The 18,471-nt window shown below is 46.3% G+C and overlaps 1 protein-coding gene across 2 annotated transcripts in view; it reads left to right on the top strand.

Annotated features, from left to right (window-relative positions):
• DNAH1 (dynein axonemal heavy chain 1) overlaps window positions 1-18,471 on the top strand; it is a 145,284-nt gene that overhangs the window by 108,608 nt on the left and 18,205 nt on the right. The window contains exons 57-71 of one of the 2 annotated variants that reach the window (XM_019537075.1): window positions 2,373-2,564; window positions 3,095-3,226; window positions 3,747-3,872; window positions 4,161-4,280; window positions 4,869-5,018; window positions 5,341-5,501; window positions 6,192-6,417; window positions 6,505-6,700; window positions 7,796-7,947; window positions 8,999-9,195; window positions 9,430-9,574; window positions 11,372-11,530; window positions 12,249-12,380; window positions 13,246-13,416; window positions 14,561-14,740. In XM_019537075.1, coding sequence (XP_019392620.1) covers window positions 2,373-2,564; window positions 3,095-3,226; window positions 3,747-3,872; window positions 4,161-4,280; window positions 4,869-5,018; window positions 5,341-5,501; window positions 6,192-6,417; window positions 6,505-6,700; window positions 7,796-7,947; window positions 8,999-9,195; window positions 9,430-9,574; window positions 11,372-11,530; window positions 12,249-12,380; window positions 13,246-13,416; window positions 14,561-14,740 — 2,439 coding nt within the window. The remainder of the gene's footprint in view (window positions 1-2,372; window positions 2,565-3,094; window positions 3,227-3,746; window positions 3,873-4,160; window positions 4,281-4,868; window positions 5,019-5,340; window positions 5,502-6,191; window positions 6,418-6,504; window positions 6,701-7,795; window positions 7,948-8,998; window positions 9,196-9,429; window positions 9,575-11,371; window positions 11,531-12,248; window positions 12,381-13,245; window positions 13,417-14,560; window positions 14,741-18,471) is intronic. The other variant, XM_019537076.1, reaches the window with a different exon arrangement.

Genomic DNA, 18,471 nt, shown 5'->3' with positions numbered 1-18,471 from the left:
AGTTGGAAAAATTCTTCTTTGCAAGCTTTCGGGTACAGATACCCTTTGTCCAGCTGAGGAAGCATCTGCAGTTGGTGTGTGCTCTTCCTGGATGGAATGAATAGTAAAGCCAGAGGCTGATATGAATGCAGTGTTGACTTTATAACCTGTGTCATGACAGAACAACACACTGCACAATGATGTGTGGTTACAGATTTCATGAGTCAGCAATTTAGCATTGCTTTGAGTTTTCATTCCTACAAATCTCTTGAGTTTTGAAGCATTTGTATGTGAAACTTAAGTGACATAGACTTCTGAAATTTGGTGCCATCAGAAGTAGATCCCATCACATTTCACTTGAGGGTTTTGGAAACAGGTTGGTTGTATGTTGGCCCATTACCTCTCTCTTGCAGTGAGGCTGCAAAAACAGAAAAATACTTTGAACTGCATCAAACAATACCTCAGTTTCAAGTGCAATAATTTACAGTATCATTCAGTACAAGAGTCAAAGAATGTGTGTTTGCAAGGTACAAAAGCTACTCTTCTGGTCAGATTCCCCAGTTCTCTTCTGAATTCCAGCCTTCACCTTCCTTTTTCCTCCCTTGTCATTATTTTGACTTCTCAAATCACTGAGTGAGATTCCCATTTCTTATAATTGTTCAAAGAGAACTGCTGTCTTGCAGTGCCAGAAGAATTGGTCCTATTCAAAACTCCAACAAAATGTTCTTTGATCACAGCATTTCCCTCCTCTTGCCTTTGTTGCTTTCTTCTGCAGAAACAAATCTAACAATCATTTCATCTGGTTTGTCTTGGGTGCAGTCAAGTATAATAGAATAATACTTTCAGCTTTCAAAATAGAAATAATCTCTTTCCTGTTGTTATTCCGAAGGAGTTGAATAATTTTGTTTTGAATACATCCACCCAGATAATTGTCATGAATTTCTTTTGATGTAATTCATCAGAGATTATCTTTCATCATGAGGTCATATTTCCCAAGGAACTCCACAAATATCAACAGTTTGAGCAATATAGAGCTTGTCTGATGTACCTTGTTGGAGATTGTTTTCTAGTCTATGCAGCCTGATCAAATCAAAAGCTTTACCAAATCAGTTTGTTCGTGTTCTGTCAAAGAATTTGATACTACTTTTTTATGAATTGGACAGTGTGACTTCAGACTTATTTCTAAGTCTATCCACGTGCTGTTCATATTGATCTGCCTTTTTCGGACATTTTGCAGGAGAGTTGATACGTTTTTTCCAGGCTTGAACACTATTTCAAGCTGTCATTAAATCTGTCAAGTTAAACTACTTGCAGCAGTTGCAGTGAGTAGAATCAGTTGAAGTGGAATAAAGAAAGTTCTGTAACATTGACAATTTTTTTTATTATTATTTTTAAAGAGCAGCCATTTCTGATGAATGACATGTTTCGTTTTTCAAATTTGGGGGTTGTTGCCACTCCTAAATTCTCAATATGATAGGCAACCACCTGCCCTTAAAATAAACCCACACCTAACCATTGGATGAGCCCAGGCCTATGGTAACAGCATCGAGGTCAAATACCATCGTAGAGTTTAAGGCTCGAAGGAACTATTCATTCATCTAGTCTGACCTCCTCTGTATTATAGAACAGTGATGCTCAGTTTTGTCCCTACAAGCCAGGTACATGGCATGGGGCCAGTCTGAAGGCCAAATAGGGCCCCACACTGCCCTTGCATGCCAGGATTGGGCTCTGGGGATACTATGACACCCCCATGTAACAGGATTATAGAAGCATAAAAAATTAGGGTTGGAAGGGACCTCAGGAGGCCATCTAGTCCAAACCCGCTGCTCAAATTACAACTATCCTAAACTAGGTCATCCCAGCCAAGGCTTTGTCTAGCTGGGTCTTAAAAACCTCCAGGGATGGAGACTCCACAACCACTCTGGGTAACCTGTTCCAGTGCTTTATTGCCCTCCCCATGAGAGAATTTTTCCTAATAGCTAATCTAAACTTCCCTTGCTGTACCTTGAGACCATTGCTCTTTGTTCTGCTATCTGCCACCCCTAAGAACAGTCTAGCTCCTTCTTCCTTGGAACCACCCTTTAGGTAGATGAAGGCTTCTATTAAATCCCCCCTCAGTCTTCTCTTCTCCAGACTAAATAAGTCCAGTTTCCTTAGACTCTTCTCATAAGTCGTGTGTCATAGCCCCTGAACCATTTTTCAATAGCCTTCAGCTATACTCTTCAATTTGTCTACATCTGTTCTTTAGCTAGTGTTTTTAGACCTTTTGATGATGTTTGGATGGAGAGCTGACAACTCCAGCCTTTGGAATACAGAGGCCCACCTGAGTATGCTTCAGGCCTCAGCCTTCCTATTTGGTGGTAACATTTGAAAATCCTGTGTGTTTTTCACAGCAAGCCTTGCGGGAGGCAGAAGAAGACCTCCAAGTCACTCAGAAGATCCTCGATGAAGCCAAAGAGCGTCTGAGAGATGTAGAGGATGGCATTGCCATGATGCAGGCCAAATATAGGAGCTACATTGCTAAGAAAGAGGAGCTGGAGATGAAGTGTGAGCAGTGTGAGCAGAGACTGAGCCGGGCTGACAAGGTCAGTGAGGGAGCCCTGTCCTAGTTCTAACTCTGTCAGCTTGTGGCGTATTCCTTTCAGATAATCTGACAACCTGATGCCTTGGCGCAAAGGCCTGTTGGTGAAAGTCTTGTTTCTGTGTGGTGCTTCCTTTAGCATTTCCCCTACATTCACAATAAACAACAGAACAGAGCCATTGAGACAGCTCCTGGCCCCACTTCATACACAAAGGAGTCAGGAAATGAGTTTAAAAATGGGGATTGGTTTGTTTAGGCACCCTTTGATCACCTCCTTTTCCAGCCGCTGCCTTGTGTGTGCCTCAGAGGTAGGCTAGGGACAGAACTGGAGCATCACTGTGCTCTAATAATACTGCCAGGGCAGCTGGACACAATTTAAAGTTGTTCCAGGAACTGTGGCACTGAGGGGGGCATGTAGTAGGGTTCTGATCACTGTTCCAGTAAAGCACTCCTTAGAGGGGTGTTATTCAGAGGAACAAGGTTGTACTTAGGAGAAAGTTGGATGATAACATGTTGTGTCTGGCCTTTTCACAGTTAATTAACGGGCTAGCAGATGAGAGGGTGCGCTGGCAGGACACAGTCCAGAACCTGGATTATATGATCAACAACGTTGCAGGAGATGTGCTGGTTTCAGCTGGCTTCGTGGCATACCTGGGTCCTTTCACAGTAAGCAGATAACAGAAACTCCTTCTCTGAAGGAGCCAAGGTCAGCTTTACATCTCTCTTAGCCCAAGGGCCTATAACCTAGCCTCCTCTTTATCAAATATCCCAAGCAGAAAACATAACTGAGCCAAGTCTGGCTCTTGGTGATGGTGAAACAGTTATAGTGAAGCTAGTGGGGCTGAACTGTGCCACTGCACAGTTTAGTCTAGCATCCAAGAACTACCAAGCTCATCACTAACAACCAGTTTTGGCAGTATTCCAACTGCCTCCCAAGCTCCTAAAAGCATGTACTCTGTGTTTGTCATGCTGAAAGTCTGGCTCCTTTGGAGACCCGTGAAGGAGCGGGAATGAAACCCAACAAATGAGCTCCAGGTTTCACCTTGGACCACCTCCCTTTGCTACATTAAGCGGTGATGGTAAGTTATGGAACCTGATTTAACTATAAACAGGAAAAGGATCTTAATTTTAAAGCAACACACAGCCATGTATAATTTGCAGATAACAGTTAATCTCTTCCTGGCAGGGACAATACCGCACAGCACTGTATGAGGACTGGATACAGAAAATGCAGAAACATGGTGTTCCACACACCAAGGAACCCAACCTTATAGGAACTCTTGGAGACCCTGTAAAAATCCGATCCTGGCAGGTATGTGGTAGGCAAATGCAGTAATGCAGGCTGAGGGATTAGGTAATGTCAGCCCATTCCCAGTACCTAGTCATTGAAACCATCAGGCTGAAGATAAGGCCAGGAGGCTAAGAGGAGTTTGAAATAGCTTAGGCTGTTCAGGAGGAACCATGGAAGAAATCTTAAAAAGGACCATCCGTACAGCTTCTAAAAGCACAGGAACATTCCTGGCACTAGTAGGGACAGCTGGAGATGTGTTATGCTGCTGCTGTTAGATACCTGCCATGATTCTTTTTCTTGTGCACTCAGATTGCTGGTTTGCCCAATGACACCCTGTCTGTGGAGAATGGAGTAATAACACAGTTTTCACAGCGCTGGACTCATTTCATAGACCCCCAGGGACAAGCCAACAAGTGGATCAAGAATTTGGTAAGGGCATCTATTTTTGACCATTGGGGAGCCAAGTTGTTTGGTACAAGAGAGGCTACTCCAATCTACCTTCAGTGTCGGAAGATGCAGAACAGTTCCTTCCACTACCCCCATTTTCTTCCTTCTTCAGTTGATGTCTATGCAGAGGGAAAGGCCTTCAATACTTGAGTAGCTTCACTTGCTGCTGCTTTTGTGAGCATTTAATCAGTGGGATGGAACATGGCAGCACTGTCAGTTCAGCTCTCCATTCCCGGCAGCCCCAAGTAGCAGGGCCCTTAGCACTGGAAGGGGGAAGGATTAGGGCCTTGCAAAATGTAGTGTGAGGGTTGCAGCTACAGATGTGAGCAAAACATTCTCATGTTACTTTGGCTACAGGGCATGTCCTAGGCATTTGCTGAGTTGCATATATTATGCTCAGTTAGTGTCACACAAATGATGCAACACAGATACATCTCTTTTAATTCCTTTTACATCTATTTGCAATTTTAGTGGTGCATTAGCAAAGGTTACAGTGCATACACAAAGTTTTGCTTTCCCACTTTGGTCATACACACATGCTGGACTCCCTCTCACCTTGTTGTCCCCAAGGAAAAGGAGAACAGCCTGGAGGTGGCCAAGCTGAGTGATCGAGACTTCCTGCGCAGTCTAGAGAACTCCATTCGCTTCGGGAAGCCATTCCTGCTGGAGAACGTAGGGGAAGAGCTGGATCCGGCTCTTGAACCCGTCTTGCTGAAACAGGTTCCTTTCCTTCTGTTGGTTAGGGAAGTCCCGGCAAGCCAGGAACTAGGGTGGACTGGAGGTGTCACTTTTCCTCCCTTTATAAGGAATGTGCATGTTTAGATTGGGAGCTTGGGTTCACGGCATTTGGGATGCTCAGGTGAAATAATGGCAGCTGGGTCCCCAGACCTTCAAGGTGACTGGAACTGTCTAACTAGCTGCCCTCCTGCCCTGGCAGTGATGGCAGAGGCACTGTGAGGCTGCATCTCAGGTAGGTTCTCCCAACTCACATCCTTATTGAAAGAGTCTCTGTTTGTGTCATACTTGTCCCTCTCTTGTGCAGACTTATAAACAGCAAGGCAGCACAGTGCTGAAGTTGGGTGACACAGTTATTCCATACCATGATGACTTCAAGATGTACATCACCACCAACCTGCCTAATCCTCACTATACACCAGAGATATCCACCAAACTCACACTGATTAACTTTACCCTCTCTCCCAGGTAACCGGTCACCCACTTGTGCCTGTAGCTATTGAACTGTTGTGATGTTTGGCCTCTTGCCATCTGTTCTAGGGGATGAAGAGGGGGAAGAAGAGTTCTCTTCCTTAGCTCTAGAAATCAAAGCCAGCATGTACGAAGCAAGGGTGTTTTCAGGGGGTCGGGACACTTCAGATCCCTGACCTCAGATCCCTCGTCTGCACAGACTCCCTTGCTTGGGCAAATTAGTCCTTATGTGCCTCATTTTCTCCTCTCTGTTGCATTGCTCTAACAAACAGGAAAGCAGTGAGTTTTCAGACTTGGTGATAAGGGCATGGCACTACCACAGAGAATTGTATCATGCAGCTCTAGAAGAAAGGTGTCAATTTAAGGTTGTGTAGTATCATTACATTCTGCTATACTTCGCATGCTCCTCGACTCTCTCCTTCTGCAGGAGCTCTGTCCTGAGAGTGCTCCCTGCTGCTCTGTGTTCAGACCACTTCCCCCTGCCTCTCTTCCTTTCCATTCCTCTAGCCCTTTAAGATCATTAGTCCTTCCCTGTTTGCAGCCATGCTGGATTTTACATTAAGTGTGGCATCTTCCTGTATTTTCCCAAGTCCAATGAGTGTGATCTCCCTGCCTGCTCAGAAACTCCATAGTTGGGATCCCACTGACCCAACATCCAGCTATGACAGCTGCAGGTTTTACTTACAGTGGCTTGGAAGACCAGCTGCTGGGACAAGTGGTAGCTGAGGAGCGGCCTGACTTAGAAGAAGCCAAGAACCAGCTGATCATTAGCAATGCCAAAATGAGACAAGAGCTAAAGGGGATAGAGGATCAAATCCTGTACCGGCTGAGCTCCTCTGAGGGAAACCCTGTTGATGACTTGGAGCTCATCAAAGTGCTGGAGGCTTCCAAGCTAAAAGCTGGGGAAATCCAGGTCAGTGACTTGTTTCTTCCCCCATCCCATCTTGCTTTACAGAAATGAGGCAATGCCCCATTGTGATGCCTCCAAACATTTCTGCAGGCCAAAGTGAAGATAGCTGAGCAGACAGAAAAAGACATTGACATCACTCGCTTGGAGTATGTGCCTGTTGCTGTGCGCACACAAATCCTCTACTTCTGTGTTTCGGACCTGTCCAATGTTGACCCCATGTATCAGTATTCTCTTGAATGGTTTCTCAACATCTTCCTGTCAGGAATCGCAAACTCCGAGAGAGCAGGTACCTTTGGTGGGTTAGAGCCATGGGCAGGGGACCTTTGAACAGACACCTTGCACATGTGAAAACTTGATCATTTCCCTTTCTTGCTCAAAAGCTGGTGATCAGTTGTGCAAGCACCTCACCAAAGCCTTGCAGTTGTATTTATGCCAGATCTCAAGTGGCCCCAGCTCTTTATTCTGAGAAGCTCTAGAATGGGTCTCATTCTGTCCAAGGTTATGTCTAAGCAGTCTTGGTGGGATCAGACCCCACACTGACTTTCATCTGAGCAGGCAACTTCTCACCTAATACGAACAGGAATAAAGAGCATGTCCTTTTCATTCAGGACATCTGCTGCTTCTCTGGGGAGACTGCTTTAGTTCTGCAACAAACTGTTTTATAAGCCCTTGAGTCCAGACATCTTCAGTCCAGTGTTTATGAATGGCAAGCCATCAGCATGGTTTTCTGCAATGCAAGGAACCCTGTTGACCTGCTGGGGACCCCTCTGTGAGACCATTTCTCACTCCTGTTGGACCATCATGCCAGTCACAGACAAAGACTACAGAGTGTTGCTGTTAGTTGGACCCAAAAAATGTCACGAATGAGAGCATTTAAGATGCTGGCAACACAGCATACCCTTGAAACTGGTGCTTAGACAACGTTTTATCTTTCTCACTGTCATATTGCTGCAATCCCTGGAAAAGCATCCAACAAGTAATACAAGCTCCAGGGCCAGATGCAAATTGTGAGATTTTTTAAAGACGTGATTTGGTGACCATGGCAGCAGCTTTTGCACCTGCATTACCAGAAATAGTCCAAGTGCTTTCATGATGGACTGGAGCTTGAGGTTCTTAGTCAGTGATTCAGCATGTGCCTGTGTAAATAGCCTAGGATTTGATCCATTCTTCCTTGAGGGAGAGCAGACTTTGCTGCAGAAGCCAAGACATGGTGGGAAAGGGATAAGAGGGCCTAGAGTTCATCACAGAGTTTACATAGGGACCCTCATGTATGCTGAAAAGGGACCTGTTCCCAGTCAGTGGAGTGCAAAAGATTGGTACTGAGAGTAGATCCTTTGTCCCCCACTCCTGCCATGGCTGGTTTGCATTTGGCTATTTTCAGACACCCTGAAGAAGCGGATAGTGAACATAAACAACTACGTCACCTTCAGTCTGTACAGCAATGTGTGCCGCAGTCTGTTTGAGAAGCACAAGCTGATGTTTGCTTTCCTGTTGTGTGTCAGGATCATGATGAATGAAGGAAAAATCAACATGGTGAGTAAGCAGCTTCCCTGGCCCTTGAAGGATGATTTCCCATGGCTGATGAAGTTCACATTGCTCCTTCTTCTGAAACTGGAGATGCCATACTTTGTCTGTACTTATATTCTTTCATCAGGGTGTGATGATTTAAATTTCCCATCCAGTTTCTGTGCATGAGGCAAAAAATATTCATCCTGATCATCTGTTAAGAACTAGCTGAAGTTCTGAGTTGTCCAAACATATTAAAAGACTATTTAAACCTTGAGTTGTCCTTCCTAGGTAATTTGGCCTTTCAGTTTAGCCTGCAAAATAAACTTTTCAGCAGAATTTGGCAATGAGGAAAAGGCTCAGGGACTGACTAAGGGAACACAGGGTAACGAGTAGCTGAACTTGTCTGTCATCAAAAAACCTTTTGATTGCATACACAAAGGGCATGGTGGGTGATGGCAGGATATCTCATCTCATGTAAATAACCTGGTGTTTCCAAGGGAATGGGTCTCAGACATAGCTTTGTTCCCAAGCTGAATCGGGGAGAGAAGAAGAACACATAAAGCTGTCAGGCTCAACATTATGAGTCTCCAGGTTTCCTTTCCTGTTTGGCATCTGGCTGCTGCCATCATCTTTTTCATTTCTTTCCTTTCCTCTTTTTCTTCTTTGGAGTTGCTTTTGAGTGAACCCAGTACTGGACACCCTTTCCCTTCTCCTAGGTCTGAAAGGACTCTTGCAAGGAATGAATCACCTGTATGCCAACCTGATGTAGGCTTTCTAGATAATTTAATCTGCTTTCTCACATTCAGCAGAGATTGCCCTGAGAGTTAAGACTGAAGTTCATTTACAGAGCACTATAGGGAAAGGAGGCATGATTTCCGGATGCAGTGATTGAATGGGCAAATGTATCCTGCCATAAGCTTTGCCACATTGTGAATCTGGCAGACACACATAGGACACAGCCACAGCATGAGGTTGCTATAGGACTTTCTTGACATGGGTTCATGTTGTTGGACATAGTCACAAGAGCATCAAGTCTGAATACACTCATAGCAATTGTGTCCTGTTGGATCCACAGGACGAATGGCGTTACCTACTGTCTGGAGGTGCCATTAAAAACATGAGAGAGAATCCAGCTCCTGAATGGCTGTATGAGAGAGCATGGGGAGACATCTTGGCCTTAAGCAACCTGAATAATTTCTCCAGCTTTGCAGATGATTTTGTGGACAATATCTCAGAGTTCCAAACAATTTTTGACAGCCCCGAGCCACATAGGTGAGTCCCTCCTCTTTGATCAGGGGATTTGAATTCTGACTTCTGCTTGGCTAAGGTTACAGTAAAATAGCCTGTAAAAAGAGCTGAATTAAGATGACTTCAGAAGATCCTGATACATACCTAGTTGTATCTAGGAGAGTTGTTTTCCTGGAGTCTAGTGAATGTGGCATCTATTTAAAGCCTTCTTTATTCCCAGAACATAACCCCCAAATTCATCACATAATTCTCTTGCAGGGAGCCCCTGCCTGGGATTTGGAACGCTAAATTGGACTCATTCCAGAAGCTTCTGGTTCTGCGGTGCCTGAGAGGAGATAAGGTCACTAATGCCATGCAGGACTTTGTGGCTGAGAATCTGGATGAACGTTTTATTGAACCACAGGTAGCTGACCAGCACTATGCACAAGAGCCACAGAGGGTGCTTTGGTTGAGAAGGGATGGGAGTAAGGCAAAACCTACTGCACTCTGCCCCAAATAGAACTGGCAACTATAGGAGGCAGATGCTTGAATGGACCTTCACAGCATCTGTAGTTGAGGTGATACTACCTAGATCTTCTTTAGAGCTCAAAGTGCTTTGTCAAAAAGCTTGCTATTATTGTGCCTATTTTTACAGAAGAGGAAACTGAGGCATGGAGTGGTAAAGTCAGTTGCCTAGGATCACCCAGCAGGCCAGTGGCAGAGGTGGGAATGGGACTAATCCATGTTTTCTGAGTCCCAAGTCAGCACTCTCTCCACTGGGTCACCCTGCCTCTGTAGTCATGATGCACATGACTAATAAAAGTAATAGCTCCATACTGAAAACTGGCAAGCAGGGTCCAAGGCAGGCAGAGGGGAGGCATGGCTGAAGGTTACAACTGAGGGTAAGAGCCAGGTTAGGTTCAGTTCAGTTCTCTGTTTTGTTTCTGCCTGGCTGGATTACTGTGTGCTTTTCCCCATGTGTAACAAGGAGTTATTCACCTGCTTAAAATCCTTGGAGATCAATGGGTAAAAGGGGTATCACAGAAGTACAAAGACTTGTCATCCTCAGGTGCAGCAAAGCAGAGTTTTCAGATGCAACATTTTTCATAGACAATTTTGACACTCAGATCAGCATTTGTGCGTGCAAGGCCTCATAGAAAGCTATACCTCTTTACTGTAACAGCGGCTAAAATGATACATCCCCCTAGTATAGACATAATTATGTCAGTATAAAGATGCATTATACAGATATAACCGTTCTCCTATGGGACACATTTATGCTATGGGCTGTGCTGGTGACACCTCGCTGGCACACAGCAAGACAAGCACATGCCAGGCTGAAGTTCCCACTGGATGGGCCCGAATTGGAATTCAGTATCTGAAGGTGCAATTTTAATTTCTTATTAAAGGTGTCTGCATGTAGAATTCAGGCTCATGATGTCAGGAAGTCCTGACACATGCAGAGGCAGAAGAATAAGCAGCAGATGTTCTGCAGACTCTGCTTGCTTAGCAGTTTAGTCCATCCTGTTGAACATGCTCTGTGAAGGGACATATGAATTTGCCAATCTATGGCTCCCAGTTGTTCAGGGCACAAGGGAGTGTATGTATATATGTGCATATGTTTATGGAAGTGTGTGCAGTCAGCTGGCTGCCTTCAAAATGCAACACCAAAAGCAGGTATGCATCTCAAACAGGGCTGTCCAAAGTTAGGCACTTAAATGTAGACTTTGGTCCTGGCTGTCAGAAGGGCTTCACTGTAGTACCAGGTAATGATTCCTTGGAGCTTCTAAAACACGTAATTAAAGGCACTGTCCTTCAGTTAAAGCATATGATTTATGACAGTGGCTGATGCAGGGAAAATAGGAAGGAATTAGAATGGATACTAAAGAGAAGGGACCAAGACATAAACCCTACTGCAGTCCACAGAAAGACTATTTTTTAATGTATTGATATGTGGATCAGGCTTCAGAAGATTCATCGACAAGTAGATTGCACAGAAAGAAGAGGGGGACAAGACATGATGCTTCATGAAGAATCATCAAAATCAGGTCCTAGCTCAATCCAGTTGTCAGGCTGACTGATTACCGAGGGCAGGCAGGGGAGTGGGCATAAAGGTAGAGTCTGTGCATTGGCTCTGAAAGAATGGCTCCTGCATTTACCCACCCTGCCCTGTGTCAATTGTTAGTTTTTACTCTAAGTGAAAATCCATCTTCTCTTCCAGACTACAGATCTCTCTGCGGTATTCAAGGAGTCCACTTCTACCACCCCCCTGATATTCGTCCTCTCTCCTGGGACAGACCCTGCTGCTGATCTTTACAAATTTGCTGAAAAAATGAAGTTCTCCAAGAAGCTCGCTGCCATTTCTTTGGGCCAGGGTCAGGTAAGCCAGTGGCGCTACTGTGCATGTTTCTTGGTGAGAAGTAGCCATCCCCATTCACAAGAGTTTACCCCCAGAACTCCAGAAAGTCTTAAACCCTCCCCACTCCCAATGGAAATGCCACTCAGAGCCCTAGTTTACCACTGTGTCTCATTTGTTGCCAACTGAGAAATGAATTCAGCACTTCTGTCTTCACACACTCACCAGAGGGTCCCTCCTTCATCTTTGAAATGCCTTTAGTTATAAGTCAGTAGTTTCTTTCTCAGATTCTTTTTGTGGAACAGACTTAAAATCTGCACATAGCAAAACATGAAAACAAAACTAACTTCTGAAGGGCAGGCACAGAATTTTACCCAACCTCTGCCCTTTGTTCATTGATAAGAAGGTTCAGCTAGGCTCATGTTTGGGAATATGGAAAGCTGATTATGTGCCCTCAGTTAAGCAAAGCTAAGGATATGCAATGGTGAGTGGGTTTCTGGTTCATGGATGTTAAGGATCCCCAAACAATTTGGAACTGGTACAGCTCCAGCTTTGGAGCCTGGCCCTTTAATTCAAGCTGCAGAGACTTCTACTTATAGCTCTACAGGTCTGCGGTTCTGTTCTCCGTGCAGGCCCAGATGGCAGCTGTCAGGGTGGTACATTCCAATAGGTTTAAGTTGTGCTGCATCCAGTTGCCCTGGTAAATTGATTTTGTTGAGGCTGATCTTGTTTCCTTTTGCAGGGTCCCCGAGCAGAAGCCATGATGCGAAGTGCAATGGAACGTGGGAAATGGGTCTTCTTCCAGAACTGCCACCTGGCCCCAAGCTGGATGCCAGCATTAGAGAGACTCATTGAGAGCATCAATCCTGACAAGGTTACACTCTTGAATGCAGGGGCATTCATTTGAATCACAGCTAAGGCTTATTGCCCATTGCTTTAACCATCATCCTGTGCTTTGAAGGAGAGGAAGACTCCTGTGAACAGAAAGGAGACTAACCTGAGCCCCTCTTCCCAAAACCATGCAGCACAACTATGGCTAGTTGTCTGTTTAGTAGGCCACAGCTGCTCCCTAATCCCACAATGCACTGCTACTCTGTGCAATTAGGTAACAACTCCACCCAAGTGTGAAGACTTAACATTTATATCTCAACTTACTAATATCAATTGCTCTCACTCTGCTTCCTCCCCATGTGCAAGTCTGTTATCAGTCACCACCTCACTCTTACCCACAGACACGGCGTTGCATTGGTGCCTCCCCTTCCATTTGCCTGCTGGCGAAAGACATCTTCTTATCGCTTGCTCAGGTTTCCAGCAGGGGGAAGGAACATGGCTTTTGCGTTACACCAAATCTGTTCGGCATAAGCAGTGACTGCCACTGTCTTGGGGGAGGAATGCGGCCCAGGCATTTTTGCCATAGAGCTCGTCCGTCTTATTGGAAGAAACTGACAGACAGCTCCATAGTTGGGCTAGAGAGTTCTCAGTGCTCATTTCCAGTTGAAAAGCCTGTTGCAGGGTTGGAAAGATGAACAGGGTAGCTCTGTTGAAAGAAATCCTTGTGATTCTGAGGACAGGTGATGTCAGGAGGAGGAGGGTCTTCTGGGGAGGTTGGGGGTCATCTGTGATGGAAGATTATTGACCAAACATGAAGGAGGACAATCTCCACAGTTAGGAGGACTTCCCCAAAAATGCCTATATCTTTACTTAACCCTTAAAGCACCTGCCACCTTTTAATTGTCTAGGTGCACCGAGACTTTCGCCTCTGGCTCACTAGTTTACCTAGTAACAAGTTCCCAGTGTCCATCCTCCAGAATGGCTCCAAGATGACCATTGAGCCCCCACGAGGGGTCAAGGCGAATTTGTTGAAGTCATACACTAATCTGAGCGATGACTTCTTGAATTCCTGCTCCAAGGTAAGAGCCATATCCTGTCTTCCACTTCTCCACCATGGCCAGCTTGCCACATTCATCATGGATCATAGCAAGTTCCTCTGCTAATGGTTTTGTAGCGCATCCCTGGTTGAGTTTTTCTTTCCAGCTTTCTTCTCCTCTGTATATCATCTAAACAACAACAAATTCCTTCTCATGCTAGAAAGCTAACATTGTCTTTGTGAGCAGCCTGTTTGATGTGAGAGTTCACGTGTGTAAATAGTGTGCCTCACATTTTTTAAAGAGCATTACCTAAATTAAATATTTACTTCAGAAGAACTGTCACTGAGTCAGACTATGGGCACTTTTACATGTGCACTAGGGGTTGGCAGAGGGAGGCAGCATTTTAGTTAGTGCAGTTTTGAGAGCTTCTCTAATTAAAGCACCATTGCATCTTTGTGTCCCCATGCTTAAAAATGGTAGTGTGGGTACTTGACCTAATGCTTGTTTGACAAGCTTTATTTGAAGCACCTCCACTGCCATTTTTAAGCATGGGAACACTGATACATGAGATGCAGGTGGCTGCTGGAGCACAGCAATTGCCACGCTTCAGAAGACTCAGTTAATCAAGTCTGCTCTGATACACTCATATACAGAAATCCCGTGGGTCCATCTTGTCCAGTATCCTGTGTCCCACAGTGGCAAAGAGTGGATGCTAAATGAGAGAGTGAACAGGGTATGACCAAGGGTTTTTCCACTGTTCCTTTCTCATTTACAATCTCCAGTATTTAAGGATTAGTAAGTTCTTATTCAGAGACTGTACCCCTAACTTGCATGCTCAACAGCTACTAATGCCCCTTTCCTCCAAGAATTTGTCCAGTTCCTTTTTGATTTTGGTTAAACTGTCAGCTGCCACAACATCTTGTGGAAATGAGTTCCACTCTTCCATCCTAGGCATTCAAGTATGAAAAGTTTGGACTATAACTATCTATCCCCTGTGAAGTAGCCTGAGCCTATGTTCATCAGGCTCCTATCAGCTTCAGTAAATGGGCAGCTTTGATCACTTAAGTACCTAGCTGTCCATCTGCCATCATGTCTAAGAGAAAGTGCATTGCCTCTAAAGTTATGTCTCCTTATAAGCCAGTCCCCTATCAACTAACACTCCTTTCCTTGCTCCTATGCCCTGCAGGTCACAGAGTTTAAAGTCTTATTACTTTCACTTTGCTTGTTCCATGGCAATGTGTTGGAGCGTAGGAAATTTGGACCCCTGGGGTTCAATATTCCATATGAGTTCACGGATGGAGATCTCCGCATTTGCATCAGCCAGTTAAAGATGTTCTTGAATGAGTACACGGACATCCCATACAAGGTAGGGACAGTTTGTTGGGCTGCCCTGCCTGAGAATGGGCCATAGAGAGGATCCTAGTGCATGTAGCAAGAGCTAAATTGTATTTCCCATTTATGCATTAAAATGACACATATGCAGTGGTTGACACTTGTGCACAGTTTCTGTTTAGCTAGGTGCATGCAAGTTCCTGCCAGACTCTAGGGCATACTCACTAGGCCTGTCTCTGGCCAATAGGATTGTTCAGGTGTGTGTGCAAGTCTGGGTAAGCCCCATATGTTTAGTCACAGAAGAACCACAACTAGTAGAAGTTAGAGGCAGGGCAGTTTCCTAACAGCCAGGCAGTGGGAGATTCACCACAAGGGTCTTGAACCTGCGTCCTGCTTTCCAACACAGTGCTGTAACCACCAGGCCATGGGCTAGGCATGACCTAGCCTGGGGTGGACAAAAGGGTTGGGCCTGGCTCTGGAGCAAGACGCACGGGTGTAAACCCATCCCACCCCCCTGAGCCAGGGACCCTGGCAGACCCCTACAGCAGACCTAGACCCTGACACCTAGCGTGGAGCTGGGAGGTAAGTGGGGCCCACAATGGGTGTAGGGCAGGAGGCAGCTGAGTGGAGCCAAGGAGGGTCACCCCCCTCCCTGGTTCCTACTTAGTCCAAGGAGCTGTGTAAACAGGTGTGCTCTGGGCCTGGCACGCGAGTTAGCACAGGACTTTGTGTGGAAGGGTGTGTGAAAGGGCTCTCAACAGCCACTCATTTCTGAGTTCCCCCCAGCTGCCCCACACACAGCATGATGCATCCTGTGCCTGCTGCAACCCTGGGCAGCCAAAGTCCCTCCATGCCAAGGAAAGACATCCAGTGCTGGACATCAGGTAAAGGGGACAAGGGACCAACCCTCTTCCCCTCCAGGTAGGGACACAGGGAACCAGGGAATCCCCTAGCTTCTCAGGAAGCTAAGGGATCTCCCTACAGGCAGCTGCTCGTACCTGCCTACCAAGCTACAGCAGCAGTAGCTGGTGAGGACCACATGGGAGCAATAACATGCACCTGGTCTCCCACTTATACATACACCCTGGCAGCCATGCAACCAGCGTTTGCCCTGCAATACGGTGATGGGTACACGCCACACCCCTAGGCGTCCTGGTCTGAATGGACCATCTTTCCCTAGTACCTCAGAGGCCTCCACCCAGACAGAACTTATGGTCCCAGTCTCCAATCAGATGGAACACTTCACTCCAGGCTGAAAGGGCTGCCAAGCACATCTGCTGGATGCTGGGATCAGGGGCATGAGTGCCCCACTTGTGGGATGCACTCGCTGCTGGAGACTCTGGAGGACTGGGTGAGGGAGCTACAGGAGGAGGTGGACAGGTTATGGATCATTAGGGAACATGAGGCAGAGATTGATGCTTACTGCCAGCCCCTGCAGCTGAAGAAGGAAGCCATGGAGACTGGGCAGAAGAGTGCACCTGAACAAGGTGCCCCAACTGATAGCAGGTGGACATTGGTGACATCAGGACTGAAGCCATAACGTGCATCAGTTGTCCCACCAATAACCCTGCACAACAGCTATGAAGCCCTCACGCCATCGATAGATAGAGGATGCATCTGTGCAGGGTCAGCCAACTCCAGCAAGGTAACAACTAGGATGATACTCCTAGGAGACTCCCTGCTGCAGGGCACAGTAGGAGCCATTTGTCATCCAGAACCCTTTGCGCAAGAGGTCTGCTGCCTTCCAGGAGCCAAGATCAGAGATGTTTTGGCAAGGATCCCTAAACTGGGCCACCCTACTGACCACTACCCAATGTTCCTTGTCCATGTACGCACCAATGACATGGCAAGAAGTAGCCCTGGGAGGATCATGAGAGACTACAAGACCATGGGGGTGAAGCTCAAGGACTTAGGAGCACAAGTGGTCTTCTCAGTCCTTCCAGTCAGAGGCTGTAGCCATCGGAGGGAGGAGTGCATCAAGTAGGTCAACCAAAGGCTTAGGAGATGGTGTCACCATGTGGGCTTTAGATACCTCAACCTTAGGATGTGGTTTAACTACAGCAGTCTACATGCAAGGGATGATCTTCATCTCACAAGCAGAGGGATGAAGCTCTTTGTTACAAGAGTTGCCAACTTGTTGAGGAGGGCTTTAAGCTAGGCATGTCTGGGGGTGGGGGAGAAGGTTTCACTGCTGTGCACGAATCCTCTAGCCACAATGACACACGAGAGGGCATTCAAATAATGGACATCCAAATAAGTACTGACATCTTGAGACACTGGCAGCATGACAGAAAAGCTGAGGTGGCTAGGGGAGAGCTCAGGTGTCTTTATGGGAATGCCAGAAGCATGGGAAATAAACATGAGGAACTGGCACTCCTTCTGATGGACAAGGAATTCTGTCTGATTGGGTTGACAGAGACCTGGTGGGATGACACACATGACAGTGTATATTGAGTGCTATAGGCTTTATAAGAAGGATCGGGTTGGGAAGAAGGGAGGAGGTGTGGCCCTCTATGTGAAAGAGCAGTACCCCTCCCTGCAGATCACATTTGAGAGCAGGGATGGATCCGTTGATACCCCTTGGGTCAAGGTACAAAGGGAATCAGGAGAGGGAGACCTGATGGTGGGAGTCTACTACAGGCCTCCCTCCCAAGACAAGGAGTGTAATCAGGCATTGTCTGAAGAGCTGATTGAGGCAGCTAGCACTAGAGACATGATTGTTATGGGTGACTTCAACTACCCAGACATCTGTTGGGAGGACCACTCAGCTGCCCCTACCAGGTCAGCCAACTTCTTGGCAACAATAGATGATCTGTTTCTGACGTAGGTTGTGGAAGGGCCTACTAGGGGTAAGGCCACTCTGGATATAGTGCTGACCAAGGTGGGGGACATCATAGGTGACCTGAGGATTGGTGGTACTCTGCGCGACAGCGTTCATGACCCGATAAGGTTTACCATGCATCGTAAGACTGGGAAACCAGTCAGCAGAACAGAAGTCCTGGACCAGGAACAGTGGTGCTTCCTTAAGGAGACAATTCTCAAGGCTCAAAAGCAAGCCATCCCCACATGGACAAAAAGTGGTAAAGGAGCCAAGAGACTTGCTTGGCTCAACAGGAATATTTGGGAGCTACTGAAAAAGAAAGAGGAAGCGTATAAGCAATGGAAGAATGGCTCATCAACCGGAGAGGAATACACCTATATTGCCAGGGCCTGAAGATATGAAACATGGAAAGCTAAAGCAGGCATGGAGAGCAAGCTGGCAACTGGCATAAAAGATAACAAACAGTTCTTCTACACATACATAGGGAGCAAGAAAAAAATCAGGATCCACTTTGGGACCCCTACTGAATACTCAGGGGCAGCCCACCGTCGGTGCCCACGAAAAGGCAGAACCCTTAAATACATACTCCATGACGCTGTTCCTGAAATCAGACTGGGGCTTTTCACCTGACTGGAGGCCCAGGGAACATGGGGAAGACAACAGATTACATGTAATTAGTCCTGAATAGGTGACACTGTCTCCCACCCCATTCTCATTAAAAAACTGGGGGACTGTGGTGTCGACACCCACACAGTCAAATGGGTCACCAACTGGCTGGAGGGCTGTACCCAGAGGGTGGTGGTGGATGGGTCATTTTTGACCTGGAGGGTTGTGGGCAGTGAGGTTCCCCAGGACTCAGTCCTCAGGCCCGCACTGTTCAACATCTTCATCAGTGACTTGGATGAGGGGGTAAAAAGCACCCTGTTCAAATTTGCTGATGACAC

This window comes from Crocodylus porosus, unplaced genomic scaffold, assembly GCF_001723895.1.
Source record: "Crocodylus porosus isolate Cpor-Errol unplaced genomic scaffold, CroPor_comp1, whole genome shotgun sequence".
NCBI lineage: Eukaryota > Metazoa > Chordata > Crocodylia > Crocodylidae > Crocodylus > Crocodylus porosus.
The sequence above is the reverse complement of the archived record's forward strand: the minus strand, read 5'-3'. Positions and strand labels throughout refer to the sequence as shown.